The 19,672-nt window shown below is 39.7% G+C and overlaps 1 protein-coding gene across 5 annotated transcripts in view; it reads right to left on the bottom strand.

Moving 5' to 3' along the window:
* ADGRB3 (adhesion G protein-coupled receptor B3) overlaps positions 1–19,672 on the bottom strand; it is a 1,235,185-nt gene that overhangs the window by 47,155 nt on the left and 1,168,358 nt on the right. For all 5 annotated transcript variants that reach the window (XM_068281444.1, XM_068281441.1, XM_068281445.1 and 2 more), the window contains 2 exons: positions 15,014–15,109; positions 7,336–7,375 (listed from right to left, as the gene is read on the bottom strand). In XM_068281444.1, the coding sequence (XP_068137545.1) occupies positions 7,336–7,375; positions 15,014–15,109 (136 nt within the window). The remainder of the gene's footprint in view (positions 1–7,335; positions 7,376–15,013; positions 15,110–19,672) is intronic.

Below are 19,672 nucleotides of genomic sequence, written 5' to 3'. Positions count from 1 at the left end.
ATTGAAAAGTATAACATTTCCATGAGAAACATGGCAGTATTATCTATAGCACAGAAAGTGATATCACTGTAATATTTTAATACCCAAACTGAAATGCTTCTTTTAAACCCTTTGTTAGCATAATCTGTAGCCTAGTTTGATCACATTTGACATTTAATATTCCGTTCATAATTGACTTGTCTGCACTGTTTATTTAAGTAACACACTCGACTGTTTATACTCACATCCTTCTGATGATCTCTGGAAGTTCAAACTTTAGGTGAGGCATACGATATGTATAGGAAATGTAGATTCACTCCAACATGCATTATAAGAATACATTCATTACAAAATGCAATGCATACACGTGAACCCGATTACATTTCCAGGGCACTATCCACAGCTGTTTAATTTGGTTGTTATTCTGCTTTGACATTACACTTTCAAGGACACGAGCACAGTGAATAATATATGGACAGCTTTAATATTCCAGGGCAGCAGGTGAGAAAGGAGGATGCCTGCAAATCTGATGCTATGAAATAATGTCTACTGATGTACCGCTTGAGAGGCAATCATCTCATGCAAGACTACTGTTAGTCACATCGCATTTCCCCAGCACAAACTGGACTGTTCAGCATTAATTCATATGACATCTCTATTTATACGAGTCTGATATCTGCATTATTATGCCTCTTTAATATCATAATTTAAGAATCCAGATCGGAAGCAAGCGCCGAACATATTTCTTGCAGCAAGAGCAGCATTTTGTCAAGGAAAGAAATGATACAGGCTCTGTAGTAGCAAGAACCGGGGAGATTTTTCGAAAGCAAATAATAAGAACAAGAAGAGCTTATCTTGACACTATTAGTGTATTGAATTAGAACACATTTTAGGTGTATTTAAATAATGTTATGATATTGTAAAATAGTGTACGTGTTTTGGTGCTGCTACATAAGATGGGTTCCGGGGTGGTGCCGCTAGTAAAAAAGTATCAGTAATTCACATTACCAATATCTTACTATCCCCTTACCCGGTACCCATTCTCACTTGGATCCTACCCTCCTAGCACAGGCACTGAAAGGAGTCACCTGGCTTCGGGAGCTCTCATGCTCCAAAGACTTCTGAAGCCTCCCACGGCAGAATATTTGAATGGGGGAGCCATTACTGGAACAACGGGACCAAGAGAGGAACGTGAGGCCTCTATAGGACCCAGAGCCTTCCCTCTCCCTAAGTAAGTATCTGTTTTTTGTTTTTATAATTTGCCTTCAGACTCCCTTTAAGATTGCAATACTAAAGAGTGGCCTGTAGAATAAGTCTGAATAGGGTTGATCAGGTGGCATTATTGACTTCCTTCTTTTCTGGCTTTTGCTGACTTTCTGTCTTAAATACTTCTTGAATCATTGTCTCACAGTAAGAATAAATCTCATGCTGTACAACTGCATATTTGAGAAAGCAACGAAGCCCAAAATCAACAGCTAGGTTACTGGCATTTTTAAAAAGTCCTTAATGAAAGTATGTTCTTCATATCTTAAAGGACCATTCCAGAGAAAAAAGGAAGCAGTTAAAATCTGATAGAACCGACAGGTTTTGGACTTGTCCATCTCCTCATGGGAATTCTCAAGGTTTTCTTTCTTTTCAAAAGCATTTCCTGAACAGACATTTAACCTCCTTGCCGGTCTAATTCCCGCCGGCAAGGAGGCAGCGCAGAACTTTTTTTAATTTATTTTTTTTTAAATCATGTAGCGAGCCCAGGGCTCGCTACATGATAGCCGCTGAGCGGCGGCATTCCCCCACCCACTCCGATCAGAGTAAGCAGAAAATCTCGTTCAGAACGGGATTTCCTGCAGGGCCTCCCCGGTTGCCATGGCGACGGGGCAGGATGACGTCACCGACGTCATGGACGTCGAGACGTCACAGGGAATCCTGATCCGCCCCTTAGCGCTGCCTGGCACTGATTGGCCAGGCTGCGCAGGGGTCTGGCGTGCGGGGGGGGGGGCGGATCGTCGGGTAGCGGCGGCGATCACATACTACACGCAGCTAGCAAAGTGCTAGCTGCGTGTAGGAAAAAAAATAATGCAAATCGGCCCAGCGGGGCCTGAGAAATCCTCCTGCGCAGGTTACCCCGAGCTGAGCTTGGGATAACCGGCAAGGAGGTTAACTGCCAAAATAGTAAGATACCAGACAGTCTCCCTACTTACTTGCACACTATTTTGGCAGTTAAACTTAGCAACTGCTGTTTAGGAAATGCTTTTGAAAATATATATCCTTACAAGTCCCCATGAGGAAATGGACTAGTCAAAAACTTGTCTGTTCTGTCAGATTTTAACTGATTCTATTTTTTTTTGCTGGAGTGGTCATTTATGAATTCTTTTAACAGCCCCAGAAAGCTTTTTGAACAAAGTAAAAGTTGCATAAAGGTTAATACATTTGCACTTGACCCCTACAATCATGTACACACTCACACATTAAGGACTTTTAAGAACTTCGGGCTACTCGTTCAGTAGCAGTGACCTATCAAATTATCACTGCTACTGATCAAGTGCAGTGATTGGCCCAATGACAGTGCCATGGTCCCGCCCACAAGACCATCGGCAGCAGTTAGCAAAAAGAGCAGCGGGCGGCTGTGATTGGCTGATCTGGCGCTAGCACCCCGGTCTGATTGGTCACAGCAGATGCCACTGGTCAAATGAGGATGGGGATGAGTGGATGAGGAGGGTAGTGTGCGTGCATGAAAGGTGGGCGAGAGAGCGGAGAGGAGGCAGGTGCCAGATGGCTCAAACAGTTTGTCCAAATGCCGCCCCTTAGATTTTGCTTCCTGAAACACGTGAATCGGATGGCTTCATGGTAGGTCTGCACCTGATTGTTACATGCTTAATTTCTTTTTTTTTTCTTAATTTCTTTTTTATCTGGATCAGCTGAGATATGTTAAGGTGCAGGCTAGTGTACCTTATTTTCTGGTTGAACTTGGTGGATGTTTTACTTTTTTTTAACTGTTTGTCTTTTTTAAATAACTAAGGATAGGAAAGGTGGTAGTTTGTTAAAGGACCTTTCTTTCCTCCTCCTTTGTCACTTTGGTCTTCATGCTCGTCCTTTCTAGGATCTGGGAGATGGAAGCACTGATGCTCATTTGGGTTCTTTTGATTGATTCTTTTAGATGCAGTTAGCATCTTGGCCACAAGATGGCAATAGGTGCAGTTTCCTGGCCATGCGCTGGCACGGAACGGTTGCATAGCAGCCGCAATTGTGCACACGCATGACGTAAGGATTGAGGGCAGTAGGAGGTCCGCGAACGTGACGACGCGACACCATAAAGGCGGAAGACGCTGTTGCGGATGCAACCAAAGCCCACGATGTGCCCAGATCGGCCATGTTGGCCGCCCGAGTTATGAGCAACCCGGTATCCAGATAGCGCGACGCTTCCCCTCTGATGAAGCCCATGGAATATTCGGGCAAACGGCTGTTAGGGCTGTCGCCCTGGAGGACCCCTGAGCACTGGTGCTTTCACTCAGATCCGCTTCTGCCACCATTTAGCCATGCAAGTATAGCCTGCACTGTCTGAATCATTGCTCCCTGCATGTCATGTGCTTTGCAATCTGCTTTGCTATCATTTACAGCTGGAGCTGTTCGAATTGTATTGCTTATGTCAGTGTAAAGTGTCACAGGTTGCTGGATGCATATTAGTGACTTTGAATTTCTTCACTGAGTGAATAAAGTGGTGACAGTTTTATCCTGAAGTGCTTGCCAGTCCGGTCTCTTCTTTGTTGGTCAAATAACTATGTAACTATTTCTTACTAGTAGACGCAAGCCCATTTTAAAATGGCCTCTAGGTCTATCTTTTAACAGTGCACATGCGTGCGCACCCGTACACCCGCACACACGCCGGCCCGGCTCACTGGCCCCGTCCTGTCTCAATGGCTGTCTGGGTCCCTGCTGCACACATGCACAGTAGCAAAAAGCATGGACCCAGCGACACAGAGACAAGCACACGCAGGGACAAAGGGGTTTTATTATAGGGGATGGCTTCTGTAAATTGAACAGTGGAAAAAGCTTATTTATTCAAAAGGGCTGACCTCTCCGTCTACAATTCAACCAGCTAAAGACACACAGAAATTATGATAACATAGTATTGCTCTGGGTGTGGGTGGTGCCTGTTCAGATGAACAGCTTTGGGTGATCAAGCAAGCAGCTGAATGGTAAAACAAATGATATCTTATCTGCCTAATCTCCATGCTCCCATCCAGTGACTGAGCATTACCTTGTACTTATCCTGTGCTAAGTGATCTGGTTTTTCTTGTATTCCTGTATTGTCTTATTGCTGTATGCCACTCCTAAATATTGTCTGTAACTTTAACTAATGTCCAGCGCTGCGTAATATGTTGGCACTTTATAAATACAATAAATAAATAAATATCTTGATTCCGTCCTAATTAATTGCCTATTAATGACCCATACATTACTCAATTTGCGGCAATCTATATCCTACAGATTGGATCATAATAATCAAATCTAGTGGAGATCAATGCCGCAACATGGCCACCCAATCATTGTTTTGATAGATTCCCAGGATGAAAACGATTGATCCACTCAAAGAGGTCCGGTCTGGTGCACCAGTAGGGGTGTTCAATTTTCCCATTGTGACAGGATGTAGCTTAATTAATGGGCAGGAAGACTCTGAAGACATAGCCAAAAAATGGCAATGCTTTTCTTAAAGAAAACAGTGAATTTTTTAAAATAAAATACAGGTGCCGTACTTTATAGATAATACAAGACCCAGATTATAAATATTCAACTTTAGTTGCAGCTAAAATGCTAAGCTTGCATTGCTTCAATTCTAGAAGCTTCTGTTTTGTTTAAAAGCTAAGCAGAAAGCAAGCATCAATGTTCTTTCTCTCGCTGCATTTTCTAGTGATTTACTCTGAAAGCAATGTTCTTAACTTAGCATAGATACATGTCATATTTGTGTGCTTACTGAAGTGGAAAAATATTCCTGTTCAAGCAAGAATAATTATTCCCTACAGCAACTTGTTCTGTGACTTCTTTTGGGCACTCGTTTCCATTCCTAGGTGTCTCCAAATAGCTGATGTTTTTTATTACTTGCAAACGAAATGTTTGCAATCTGACTTTTAATGGTGAATTAGACACTGCTGTTTTGATGACTATTTTCCTTCTGTGTATTTAAAAATAGTTGAATTAGCTGTAATTACTATTCAGACAGAATTATCTGCCCTTATCTATAGTAATTTCGTACTGAACCTAAAACTATCTCTACCCATCTTGTCATTGTTCTCAGTCATCTCAGTCAACATTTGCAAATTATTACAGGTGATAAGGGTTATATTCCACATACTTTCCTATGTCCTCGAGTAGCCTTTACAATCTCCAAATCTACAACAACCAGAGGCCTTCACATCTTACTTGGAGATATACTGCACACTAATCTGTCATTATCAGGATGATGGATGATCAATGATATGCAAATACTTCCGAGTTTATGCAAATGTATGTCATGTTTTATGCAAATATATGTAGCTTGAAAATGGACCAATCAAGTCCCACCCAGGATTAAATTGATTGGTACAATTTCAAGCTGCATATATTTGCATAAAAATTACATACATTTGCATATCATTGATCATACCTAATCAGGGCATTTGCAATATGCATGTCTGAGAGTGCAGGACTATCCAGGGGAAACAGCACTTTGACTGAAATTTCAATTGTCAGTACAATGTACTGCTGCATCTGGAATAGTCTGTCCTTCGGATTACAATTAGAGGGGAGCAAAAAATTCTCCTAAAATTTGAACTAGCCTAAAATAGTTGAAGAGAGGATTAGAACCAAGTAATTTGGGCGCCAGCAGCCATCCAATAAAAATGGGCGCTGCGAAGACCACAATGTCAGTTGTGGCTATAGCACTGCCTAGTGGGTAATTTGGGACGCTGGTAGTCCAGTGGGTAATTTGGGGCGCCAGAAGCAGACAATAAATTGCAGTTGCAGATATTGGCAGATGGAGAGTTTAGTGGTGGAAAGCAGTGCTGATATCGGCAGAGGGATGAGGGTGGTGTAATTGTGTTAGGGGTAAGTAGAGGGAGGGTTAGTGCGAGAAGAGGGCTAGGTTAAGTCATAGTAAAAATTACAAATATTCTACTATTGGTATTAGCCAATGCTCAATAGTAGAATTTTGGGAATTGTAGAGTAAGTTGGGTACCAGATGGTGCAGCTTCTTAAAAAATATCAGTAATTTAATTTACCAATATTTTACCGTACACTACTCTGCACCCATTCTCACTTGAACCCTCTGCCTGAAAAGAAACCACCTCATCTAACGCCTTATCCCTCCCATACTTAAAACTAAGATCCTAACCCTGGATCACAAAATGACTGGTAGTTGAAGCTTCTCATAATAAACAAAACAGAACTACATTTTTTATGTCTGTATGAAGATGACACCTTTAAAGTAATCTCAATACTTATTCACCAAATTGTAAAAAGTCTAAGGCCCATATGCAATTACTTTTTTCCCCCTGAGTTATCTCCTAGGAGATAATCTTCATCTTTTCTCTAAATTAACTTTTCACAATTTTACAAATGAAAAAGTTCCCAAAAGTTGGTGAAAAGCAACTATCAAAATTATGTTGAGTATTTTCTTGCTTGTTGGTGACTTAGAAGGCATTTTATGACTAAGTGTGAAAATATCACCTAGGAGAAAACTCAGGAGAAAAGTGATTTGCATATGGGCCCAAATGTTATATAGTTGTATAAAAGCTGATGTTAAATATGCTGTTGGTTCCAAAGATTAAGCTCATATCCATTCCACCTCAGTGCTTCCAGCAAATAATTACTGATTACGTGACTTGTCTCAGAACTTCACCAACAGCTGTTGTAGCTTACATAAACATTCATAAGTATTTAGTGTCACAAAGAAGCCCTGTAGTTGGTGAGCAAGAAACTCACTGGGCAAGATTTTTTTACTGGCTGAGCTGAACAGACTAAAATGCATTATTTGCTTGAGATTCTTCAATGTTTTTGTGTAGACCCACAAGCTGATGTCAACATTTTTAACTGGTATAAGATTTCAAGCTTCTTTATTTCTCTACTGTGATTGATATTGGTATCTCTGATGCACAAAGGACTTCAGCAAATGGCTAAAAATGTCACATTCAGTCTGTACTATAAAGTACTATAGCACGTTTTCACACTGACAAGTGGCATTTTATTTCAATTTTGAAAAAATACAAAGAGCACTACCCATCTTTTCAGCAGCAGGGAACCTAGTAGTCTCTGCTTGTAATCATAAACTTGTAGCCCTCTTATGGAGTTGTATTGATTTTTTTGTTAAATGATACATGTTCTTACCTGATCGGCAAGCAATGTCCACATCTTTTTCAAAGTCTGTCTGTTGGTGAGAGATAATAAGAAGCATATTTATACATATGTATTAGTCATAGACTTGTTATTTTATGAATCATGCACTGCCCTTCATCCTTTCAGTTAGTGTATTGATTAAAGTATGGTATTAATGTAGAACATATACAGACATAAGTAAATCATTTGAGCATAATAACATTGGTGTCATCTAAACATGTTCCAGTAAATATTTCATACACTACGCTCCAAAGACCTGTGCTTTAATGTGATCCCGAGGCAATTGAAAAAAGTTAGACACATACATAGAAGGTAGCCTCTGGATAGTCCATCCCAGGAAGTGGCGGTAGAACATTGGAAACCTCTGAAGGATCCAGAGTCTTCCCTCTTCTTAGGTAAGTATCTAATTATTTTTGCGAACACCATGGGTTTGCATTAAGGTCCCTATAAACTGGGCCATGATCAAGACTACTACAGAAGTCTAGTCATAGATGGTTCAGTGACAGTCATTGCACAGTGTTATCGTCAAATAACTAAACTGTTAATGAAACAAAGTACACCCACAGCTGATGAATGTGCACCCCAGTATTAAAGCAACAACATGTACAGTGGTGGTGGTTGGCACCACAAAAACACCAAGTAATTATGAGTATATTTTTACTGTTTTTGGCAATCAAAACTTTTGAACCTTTCAAATGCATAAATTTCCTTCTAAGGTGCGAAGTCAACAGTTGCAACTTAAGGGATATATTTTCCCAATAAAGTAAGAATACCATGATGCATTAGAGTGGACCTGAACTTTTGCACAGAAGAGATGGAAAACACAGAGAAATCCACACTGTGTCCACCCTGTATGTTTTATAGAGAACAACCTGTCTAATTCTCCCTTCTCAGCAAGTCTGCCGAGTTGTGAGCTAATATGTAAACACAGGAAGTTAACCCTTTCTGTGCTCCCAGGATACCAGGAAGTACCCAGAATCTCAGTAGGCATTCTACAGCAAAAGCTGTAACAAGGATGTTTTGTGTTTTTAACCTCCTTGGCGGTATTCCCGAGGGCATAAAACCGTAGCTAAGAGTGTTAATCCTGACCTCTCCACCCGGGAGGATACTGCAGAGCAATGCACGCAGTGGGCATTTCTACATACCTCCCGGGGGATCCCGACGTCGGCCGCCATCCTTCTACCTCTCCTCTGGGGCTCTGCTTACTCCTGGTGAGATCGCCGTCTGTCAGCAATTTCACTTTAGAGTTTCAGCACCACCCGGAGGATGGAGGCATAATTGCAGTGCTGGAGCCAGGGAGGTGAGTGATTTTAAAACTGCTTATTGTTTACTATAATAATTTATACATTATTTAGTGAGTTACCCATTGTAAAATCTTTACATTCTGACATTTATTAATGGTGGTGACATCTTTAGTTCTGCCAGTTGATCTGTATGGAATGTTTGTTACTGAGCGTTCTATGCACACAGAGAGATATTGCTTTCTTGGCAGTTGGAAAAAGCTGTTATTTCCCACAATGAAACGAGGTTCTCAGACAACAAACTGTCAGGACCATGGTCTTGACATCCCACTGTGGGAGGGGTTTCACCATAATATAAGCCACACAGACATCCCTGATGATCTATTCAAGAAAATGAAAAGATGTTTAATGGGAAAGGGAGTATCAGCTACTTAGTGGGGTGAAGTTCAATCCTTAGTTAAAGTTCCTCTAAATTAACCTAATAGCTCAATATCTGTATTCATGGAAATACATCGCTGTTATCAAGCACAGACTACTAAATTGTGTTGATGCCATAATTATTCTTCCTAGAATGTAAACTATAAGGGCTTGATTCACAAAAGCGTGCTAAGTGTAAGCACGCCAGTGAAAAGCCGCTTAGCATGTGCAAACTGGCTCTTCAAGCGCTAATATGCGCGTAAGAGTTTACGCGCGTTAAGTTTCACACTGCTTGCGTAAATTTTTGCGCGCAGCATTTTGCGTGCAAAATCAGCTGCTTTGCCTGCTAAGTAGTGTAATAAGCAGACTTAGCATGCGAAGTCGCTGCTTATCACGCAAACAGATCATAGCACGTAATGTTGTACGCGCGCACCGCGTAATGCCGGACGCGTGCTAAAATAGCACGCGAACAGCAACATCTTTACCCGTGCAAACTACTTAGCACCCTAGTTTGCCTTAACACATGCTAACTGAGTTAGCACTGGTTAGTGAATCAAGCCCTTATACGTATTTAAGTATGCTACTAGTGGCATACAATTCTGCTAGACTAGCGTGGTCAGTGTTATTATTTTAAAAAAGGACAATCTATCAAAACTCATAAATAAATAAAAAAAAAATCTTCCAATAATACACAGAAGCCTGGATATTAGTGCTGCACAGAGCTATACTGTTTCCATTATTTATGGGATTAGGAACAATATAATACAATAAAGCATTCATGTTTTATTAACTGTGTAAATATCATTGTTTTCCATTTCACAGTGCATATACTCTCCTAAGTACAGTGCATGAAAGTTATGAAAATCCCCTATATAAACTGTATTTAATGGGATGTAATGTTCACATGCTTTGTAATAATAGGGTGTATTTTTGTGTAATATATGTAATAAAAATGCGTGGTGTTCAAGTGAATATACTTAGCAAAGCTGCATAACTAGCAATGCTGTTTGCAGCCAATGCACGACCTTTCTAAAAGAAAATATAATAACAGCTTTTAGAAAATTGAATGCGCTTTAATATATAGCATTTATTTGTAAGGCAGAGTTGATGACATACAAAAAGGTATTAAAAAGCTACAGCACAGGATTAAGACTGTGACATGTAAGATGAATATTAGTAATCAAGTGAGTCCACCACACAGAAATACTTATTAAATCTTTCCGCTACTACTCAGCGTACTGTATCTATTTGATTTTAATTACACCACAAATAAAGATTGCATTTATATTCCACCAGTAGCTATTGTTCAGGCTCTGGTATTACCTATAAATTATGGTGCCTTATTTTAATCATTTCAAAGTTCAAGGAATTCCACAAGCACTTCTAAAGAATTAGATTTATTGCAGTGAGAACACAAATGATTGTGTACATTTGCATGAAATATAGAAGATATTCCAGCATAATAAGGCTCCTGTGGTCTCTGGATGTAAATTTCAAATCCACCACTGGAGGTTGCACTGAGCAGCAGAGAATGAAAATGTCTCTCTGCTTGCTACACTAAAATATGTTATACATGTGAAGCAGCAATATCACTTAGTATGCTGGCCTATGTGTTTGATCTAGGTAATTCAATTTTAAACAACATCAAGGAGCATGATACTTAGAGACCCACATTAACATACCTGCAAGTATTTTCAAGAGACAAGCAAAAATAAATCGTATGCCATCCTATTCATCTATAAGATTCACAGAAGTATGGAACCAACAATGTGATATCAATGAGATAGAACACTAAATATATAGAAGTGCTATACATTTGCAGTCATTTTATGACAGGTGGAATGTAAGAATGATTATCTATATGCATCAAAACCAATATTTTCAAATTATTCTACTGACTTTAATAGTTAATACTTTTTTGTTGGATTGCATTTTCCGAGTTCAGGAAATAAGTCAGTTTTTGCTAATACTGAGATATATATTGACTGATTCTGTCACTATGCACATGCATTTGAATACATTATTACTCATATGTCTTATGACCTTTTGTTATGCATTGGGCAACATAATGCATGCAAAAACAAAATCTGATTCAAATACTACAAGAAAATCCTTGTAATATTATTATTATTTATTTATTATTTATTTATTTATTTATTATTTCTATAGCACCAACATCTTTCGTAGTGCTGTACATAGTACAAAACAAATAGTGGGCAGCTGAGATACATGATATGAAAGTCTGCAGTCAGGACATCCAGCAATACAAATACATACAAATGCAAGTCAATTTATATGCCCACCATAGGAATATTTTAGGTGGCTCAGAGCACACCAGAAGTGAACTGTGCACTGAAGCTACATCACCATTGTTAGGCCTGTGACCCACTATAAAGCGCAAATCGCCAGCTCAATCACTACCGATTTGTGGAAGCGCTTTGCAAGTGATTTTTTGAGCGATTTCCCTGCTCCTATACAATACATTCGAATGGAAACGCTCCCACAACGCTGCATGTCCTGAGATTGCAATTTGCCTACTTGCAGTTGCTCTAGTGGAATCTGTCCCACCCATTTGCATTGGCAGATTGATTAGGGAAATCGCTAGCGACTGAAAGCAATCCCTAAATGCTCAAAAAAATAAACGCTGTAGTGGGTTCCAGCCCTGAGTGTGTATGTATTATATTATTCATATAGCACTTTTTTCATTCCTATAGCACTTGCTATACAGTTCAATTATTTATGGCATAACAAGATAGTTGTATAGAACATCCAGAGACATAAGACTTGAGAGGAAATTGCCTGCTCAGCCCTGCTGTATGATAGATGACAGTGCAACTCTAATGCAGTATTTTGCGCTGCATCACCAATCAGCAGGACATATGCTTATGCCTTAGATAAACTGATACATAATCAAGACAATGGTGTGCTGTTATCAGGGATAAAACCTGCTTACCTATGTCTTTGCTTGTGTAATGATATTTCCTTCAGTTGTTGGTGGATTACATTGGGTGTTACACACTAGGCTTATCACACATTCTACATCCCTAGAAGCCACTAGTCCTACTGAAACCCAACTTTATGTTACTAGAAAAAAGTACTTAGGCAGCTTTCTGTGCGCTGATCTTGATAAATCAGGTTTATATCATTTTGAGAATAAGGAGGCAAAGTTTATTTTGTGAATATATGGTCAAAAAGATTTGCTTTAAACAGACTCTGAAGTTTCTTAAAAATCCTCTTTTTATTACAAAATTCTGTGTAACATTATTGCCCAACCTAAACCGCCGCATCCTCGCCACAGTAATCTAACTAAATCCCCCCAAACTCCCCGGGGGGCAATCCGGGCAGTGCTTCCGTGACAGGCAGAGCTATGAGCCGCAGCTCTGCCTCTCAGCGCGTCCGTCAGCACAGATTGACGCCTCTCTCCCACCCTCTTAATCTTCCTTTACTGAGAGGGGCAGGGGAGAGGCGGAAATCCGCCGCTGATAGACGCATAAGGAGGCAGAGCTGCGGCTGAAAGCTCTGCCTCCAACAGCAGCAATATCCACGACCAAGAAAGTAGTGGATTTTGCGAGGGAGAGGGAGGGGGGAGTTAGGGGGGATTTAGTTAGATTACAGCCGCGGGGATGCAGCGTTTTAGTTAGGACGGTAATGTTACACAGGATTTTGTAATAAAAAGAAGATTTTTAAGAGACTTCAGTGTCTCTTTAATTTTAGTAGTAACACCATTTTTATAATAATACTAGTAGTAGTAATAAAAAAAAAAATCTGCTGAAATATTTTTTACTTGCTCTAGCTACAAAATGCAGCTCTTACTGTCATATCAAGTTACAATGTAACTGTTCCCTCTGCAGAAAACACTCCTGTAGAGGAACTCAAATGTATTTCTATTCATTATGATGTGAACCATTTTTTTTATTTTGCTTCGTTATTTTGTTCCTCAGTTTGGATAATAGGTTTAAGACTCCTAATGAAGTGTGTGACACTTATTCCCAGAACTGCAGAGGCTGTAAGTGACATTTAATAAACCAGCGTTACATTGACATTTTATAATTACTCTAATATTCTGCACTCGACAACCTGTGTAAGGAATCATTCTCTGCAGAAAAAATATCAATTTTGTAGCTCATCCAATAGGTGCTAGGTGATGTGTTTACCAAAGATAAGGGCTTCCTAGTTCTATCTCCATCTTAGCATCTCATTATTACATAGACTGTGCATTTCTCAAGGTTAAAAGGGATTTCTAAGAAAATGTTTGGACACACACTGCAGAAAAACATGGAGGTGTCCCCACTACTAAAGCCCTTTGTGAAAAAATGACCTTTTGACTTCTTTTTTATACCTTAAAATGGTTTCTACATAGCATATTTTTCAATGTAAAAATGTTCAAATACTGGGCTCCATAAGTAGGTAATCTTGACAAATAAAGTGGCCATTTTGACAAATCCAATCATTTTGATCAAATCTGATGGTAAACTGTTAAGAACAACTCTGTTGCTCAATAAATGTCTCATCTGTTTTGAACAGTGTATCAATTAGTATCATTAGGGCTCTTGTTGGCAATGCAGGTGCTGTACATTGGACATGTTTATTTGCCCCCACCCCCACACCAGCACACTCATTAACACATGGACCCATATGAAGTTAGCTTTTTCTCCAGAGTTTTTTCATTTGAGATAATTTTTCATCTTCTATTTTCACTAACTTTTCAGCACTTTGCAATTGAAAAAGTGACAAAACTTAGATGAAAAAGTACTGTCAAAATTATTTTAAGCATTTCTTGCTTTCTACTGGTTTAACATTTGAAACATTTGAAAATATAACATAGGAGAAAACTCAGGAGAAAAAGTTAATTGAATATGGGCCATGGCGAACAAAAACAAAGGTACCGTAATTTCAGATAGTAGTAGTCCCACTACATTGCCACCACTTGTGAGTTGTGACTATTGTCTATGTGATTTTCAGATTTGTAATCCTTATCCCTGCAAACCAAAAGACTGACTACAGACTGGCAAAGATGGCAGTTAAAAAATTGCATTTTGCTATAGTGCAGCAGTGTTAAAAGTAGATATTGGTACAAATCTGTCATGCCAGTTAGACTATACACGCTAGTTGGTTTAGAAAAGAGGTGTAGATCATAGGTATGCCCTAGGTAGAAATTTACAACAATAGACCTCAATGGCTCCCATAAAAGAGGCACTAAGCAACCAACTGGCCTTTATGCCCAAAATGAGGTAACTTATCATGTATGAGCATCACTGCTTCTTAGTTATGTGCTTTGTTTCACATTCATTTTAGAAACAGACATTCTTGTAATATAAACATTCTTGTAATACAAGGCACCATGGGCCCTTAACCCCTTTGTGACTGCTCCACGCGTGAATGGCTGCAGATAGCAAGGGATTGCACACGCCGATGTGCGCGCATCCCTACTGAAATGACGGAGCTCCGCTCCGCCATCAGTCTTCCAGTGGGGATCGCCACTAGGAGACTGTTAGATTCAGTCTATTTGCTATGTACAGCGCTGCAATCTACGGCAGCGTTGTACTGGGGACAGCCATGTGTCACGGCTGTCCCCTCTGTAGGCAGGGAAGTGATCCGCTGTCATAGGCTAAAGCCTATGATAGCCGATCACGCTGATTGGCTGGTGGGAAGAGGGAGGGAGGAATAATTTAATCATAAAACATGAACAAATATATTGTTGTTTTATTAAAATAAATATTTGTAAAAAAACAAAACAAAAAACAATGTGGGAGCAATAACAGCCCACCAACAGAGAGCTCTGTTGGTGGGCAGAAAAGGAGGGGGGAATCACTTGTGTGCTGAGTTGTACGGCCCTGCAGCGAGCCCTTAAAACCTTTGTAAAAAAAAAATGGCCTGGTAACTAGAGGGGTTTAACACCACGGTCCTTAAGTGGTTAAGCTGGCCCTTACTGTGTTAAGAGTAGAAGTTGAGATTTTTATATGCCTATTTATGGTAAAAGTCTTTTTTAAGAATACAGATATGAAACTTACCATAATTTGTGCATGTCCATTTGGAAAGGAACTTGAGGAGTCTGCGTTGATTGGATCCTGGCAGTTTCTCAGTCGACATCTAAAAGCATCTTGGACCTACGAAACAATCACATTTGATTTATTATTAATCTGCAGACAATAGTCTTTTTAGAAAAAGACTTCTATAAATGTATAGAACATTTGACATATGTACTGCATATACTCACAGATAGGCTGATCCATGCCTAAGCCCCTCCTCCCCATAACCTTAAAAACTCATCAAATCCAATTGACCCGAAGAAAGGCTGACCACCCCAACATGTGGCCCTAGCCCTATATTTAGAGTGCGCAATGAAGTGTGCTGGTGGATGCAGAGTGCGTGTTGGAGCCCACTGATGAATGCATATCTACCTCTCCTCACTCCAGCTTGCATATATGCGTCTCTTCATGTCAAGTGGCCACAGTAAGTCTGGAGCTCTGGTGGAGGTGCAAGCTGGAGAGGTAGCTACTCATTCATCATCAGCATGCTTCCATGCACAGTTTGCATAAGGGGACCCCACAAATAAGCCACTGTGACATATATATATATATATATATATATATATATATATATATATATATATATATATATATATATATATATATATATATATATATATATATATATATATATATGTATATACATATATATATATATATACATATATATATATATATATATATATCAGTGATGAGCGAAAATGCAAATATTCTTTTCGCCGAATTTTCGCGAAAATAAGTACTATTTTCGTTTCGAAAGGCGAATATTTTCGCATTAATTTTCGCCTAAAGTCCGTTTTTTTCGTGTTGAATTTCTAAGCCCCCTTACAAGCTAGAATCACCAAATTTGCAGGGTATATTAAGGAGATATGTGGGTACAAGAGGAAAAAGAAATTTTTCAAAAAGACCTTATAGTTTTTGAGAAAATCGACTTTAAAGTTTCAAAGGAAAAAAGTATACATTTAAATGCAGTAAATGACAGTTACTGTAGCAAACCTAGCAGTAGTGTAAATTTACTAATATCAAAAGAAAGGGCCAAGTGTAAGTGCCATGGGCTAAGTGCCAAGTGCAAACTGCCAAGTGCAAAGGGCCGAGTGCCAAGTGCAAAGGGCCAAGTGCCAAGAGCAAGTGCCAAGTGCAAACTGCCAAGTGCAAAGGGCCAAGTGCAAAGGGCCAAGTGCCAAGAACAAGTGCCAAGTGCAAAGTGCAAACGGCCAAGTGCAAGTGCAAAGGGCCAAGGGTCAAATGAAAAGGGCCAAGTGCAAAGGGCCAAGTGCAAAGAGCCCTTGGCTCTTGGCCCTTTGCCTTTGCACTTGGCCCTTTTCATTTGACACTTGGCCCTTTGCACTTGCACTTGGCCCTTTGCACTTGGCCCTTTGCCTTTACACTTTGCCTTTGCACTTGGCCCTTTGCACTTGCAATTGGCCCTTTGCCTTTGCACTTGGCCCTTTGCACTTGGCCCTTTGCACTTGGCCCTTTGCACGTGCAATTGGCCCTTTGCACTTGGGCCTTTGCACTTGGCCCTTTGCACTTGGGCCTTTGCCTATGCACTTGGCCCTTTGCACTTGGCCCTTTGCACTTGGCCCTTTGAACTTGACCCTTGGCCCTTTGCACTTGGCCCTTGCACTTGGCCCTTTGCACTTGGCAGTTTGCACTTGGCACTTGGCCCTTTCTTTTGATATTAGTAATTTTACACTACCTCTAGGTTTGCTTAAAGGGATACTGTAGGGGGGGTCGGGGGAAAATGAGTTAAAGTTACCTGGGGCTTCTAATGGTCCCCCGCAGGCATCCTGTGCCCGCGCAGCCACTCCCCAATGCTCCGGCCCTGCCTCCGGTTCACTTCTGGAATTTCAGACTTTAAAGTCTGAAAACCATTGCGCCTGCATTGCCATGTCCTCGCTTCACCTGATGTCACCAGGAGCACATGGCGCAAGCACAGACCATACTGGGCCTGTGCAGTATGCTCCTGGTACCATCAGCGGGAGTGAGGACACGGCAACACAGGCGCAGTGGTTTTCAGACTTTAAAGTCTGAAATTCCAGAAGTGAACCAGAGGCGGGGCCGGAGCATTGGGGAGTGGCTGCGTGGGCACAGGATGTCTGTGGGGGACCATTAGAACCCCCGAGTAACTTCAACTCATTTTACCCCGACCCCCTCGAACAGTATCCCTTTAAGTAACTGTCATTTACTGCATTTAAATGTATACTTTTTTCCTTTGAAACTTTAAAATCGAGTTTCTCAAAAACTATAAGGTCTTTTTGAAAAATTTCTTTTTCCTATTGTACCCACATATCTCTTTAATATACCCTGCAAATTTGGTGATTCTAGCTTTTAAGGGGGCTTAGATATTCAACGCGAAAAAACGGACTTTAGGCGAAAATTAATGTGAAAATATGAATGCGAAATTTCGCCCTTTGAAGCGAAAATAGTACTCATTTTCGCGAAAATTCGGCTAAATCGAAAATGGGATTTTCGATGCGAAAATGGCTTTGGCGAAAATTCGCAAGCAACACTGATATATATATATCAGTATTGTATAGTACCGTACTGTAGTGCTGCATATGAGCTTAATTTGGGTACCAGATGAGTCTATTTTTTGAAATATATGTAAATATGCATTGTTTCTGCATAAACATTTGTGTACAACTGTCAAATGACTTTATGACACTGACAGTTTTACTTACTGTATAAACAGAAAACAGAAGTATGCTAAGAAAGGCAGCACAATATTTTTCGAAATGGTAATGGCACTGTTGTTTGAATATATTAGCTTTGGAGATACTAATTAGACACATATCAAAATAAAACAACCCCACATATAAAAAAATCAGCATTGATTATATTGATTACATTTCATCTCAAATGAAGTCTTAAAGGGAACCTTAACCTTTTAAACAATACCAGTTGCTTGTCAGTACTGCTGATCTCTTTGGCTGCAGCAGTGGCTGAATCAAACACCTGAAACAAGCATGCAGCAAATCCAGTCTTACTTCAGTCAGAGCACCTGATCTGCATGCTTGTTGAGGGGCTGTGGCTAAAAGTATTAGAGACACAGGATCAGCAGGAGAATAAGGTAACGGATATAATTTGAAAAGGAAAAATCCATATCCTTCTCAGGTTAGGTTCCCTTTAAATGTAAAACTCAAAATAACTCCCATGCCTACCCCTTAACCTGAATCTATCCTTAACCCAAACTTTATCACTCATGATATTGATAAAGTATATAAAAATAAATTACAGCCAGTACTTCAAAATGCAACACACCAAAACCTGGCACCAAAATGTTTCAATCAAATATTGATATACATTCCGTCAAGGTCTTTTAAAATTTCTTGTAATTGTGTCAGTGTACAAAATGCTGTTCAAAACTGCAGAATTTATTTTATATTGTATTCACTGTCTATTTATATTCGATTTGCCCTTATCCATATTAAAGAGAAATTTCTATCTTGTAAACCACTGCTTTTCAGAAAAAAATCTATTTGTCCCCATACTACGGCAACACAGATTTTCCAAATTTGAAGTGCTATCATTATTGATACCGTATTGGTCATATTTCTCATACTAACTAAAGTGGCAGTTAATTATTGCATACAATCATACATTTTTTTTTGTGTGGGATAGGGCTAGATAGGAAGCTAGCTGTCTGAAAAACAAAACAAAAAAAAAACAACCTTTACCACCTTTGCTATCCATTTTCTAAACCAGGGTAATAAACAGATAAATATTTTGATACAGAAGCTCTTGTAAAATAGCATGCTTAATTTGCAGCTACACTTACATAGGCATACTAAAGGCTTTACCGCACAGACTGACAATTGGTATACATGTTAAGAAGTAGATTCTGTGTGAACTAACCTTTTATCAAGAACTTGTGCAAGGAAAAAAAGTGGTAACAATCTAAAATTATATTTATTTTCTCAACATGGGTGGTAGGAAATGTCGCCTTACACATCAAAGAAACTGTGAACTTAATAAAACAAATAATAAATAAATAAAAGGAAGTTGAATACACCTATATGAAACAGCAGATGACGTCTCAGTCCTGAGTGAGAAGTACCTTACCTAAGGAAACATCAAAGGGTTCCTTTATTCTATGACTGTCAAGTGAGGACTAAAATCTCGTAGGGGGTACAACTCCAGGTAAATGCTCCTAGAACAAAAGACTTTTTACCCACAAAGTTGTAACTATTTCAGTGCTAGCTGTATATATAGTCAGTATTCTAATAGGCTGTGTACCAGTGACAAGGGACCTGTTGTTTTTTGATCTGTGATCCCTTACTTGTAATGTGGTTTATGACTGTTTTGCTACGCTGCTTGATTCATGTATTAAGGAGCGTAACTACAGGAGAGCAGCTTCTGCATCCAAAGGGGGCCCAGAACTGTTAGGGGGCCCAAACTACTGCTTTACTGCCTCCGATAAAGGGGTCCATCCTTCAGATCAGGAGTTTTTGTGTCTACACATATTATGGGTATGAAGATTATGATGTTTACATTTGTTTGATGACCTTTGCAAGATGGACCCCAAGCTGTGACGGTCACCAGGGGTATTCAAAGAACAGAGTGTGAACAATGGGGGGCCCATCCAAGTTTTGCTAGGGGGCCCTCATGATTTTTATTTATATCAATGCATGTATTTGT

The sequence above is a fragment of the Hyperolius riggenbachi genome, chromosome 4 (assembly GCF_040937935.1).
Source record: "Hyperolius riggenbachi isolate aHypRig1 chromosome 4, aHypRig1.pri, whole genome shotgun sequence".
NCBI lineage: Eukaryota > Metazoa > Chordata > Amphibia > Anura > Hyperoliidae > Hyperolius > Hyperolius riggenbachi.
This window is presented reverse-complemented; position numbering and strand designations above follow the sequence as displayed.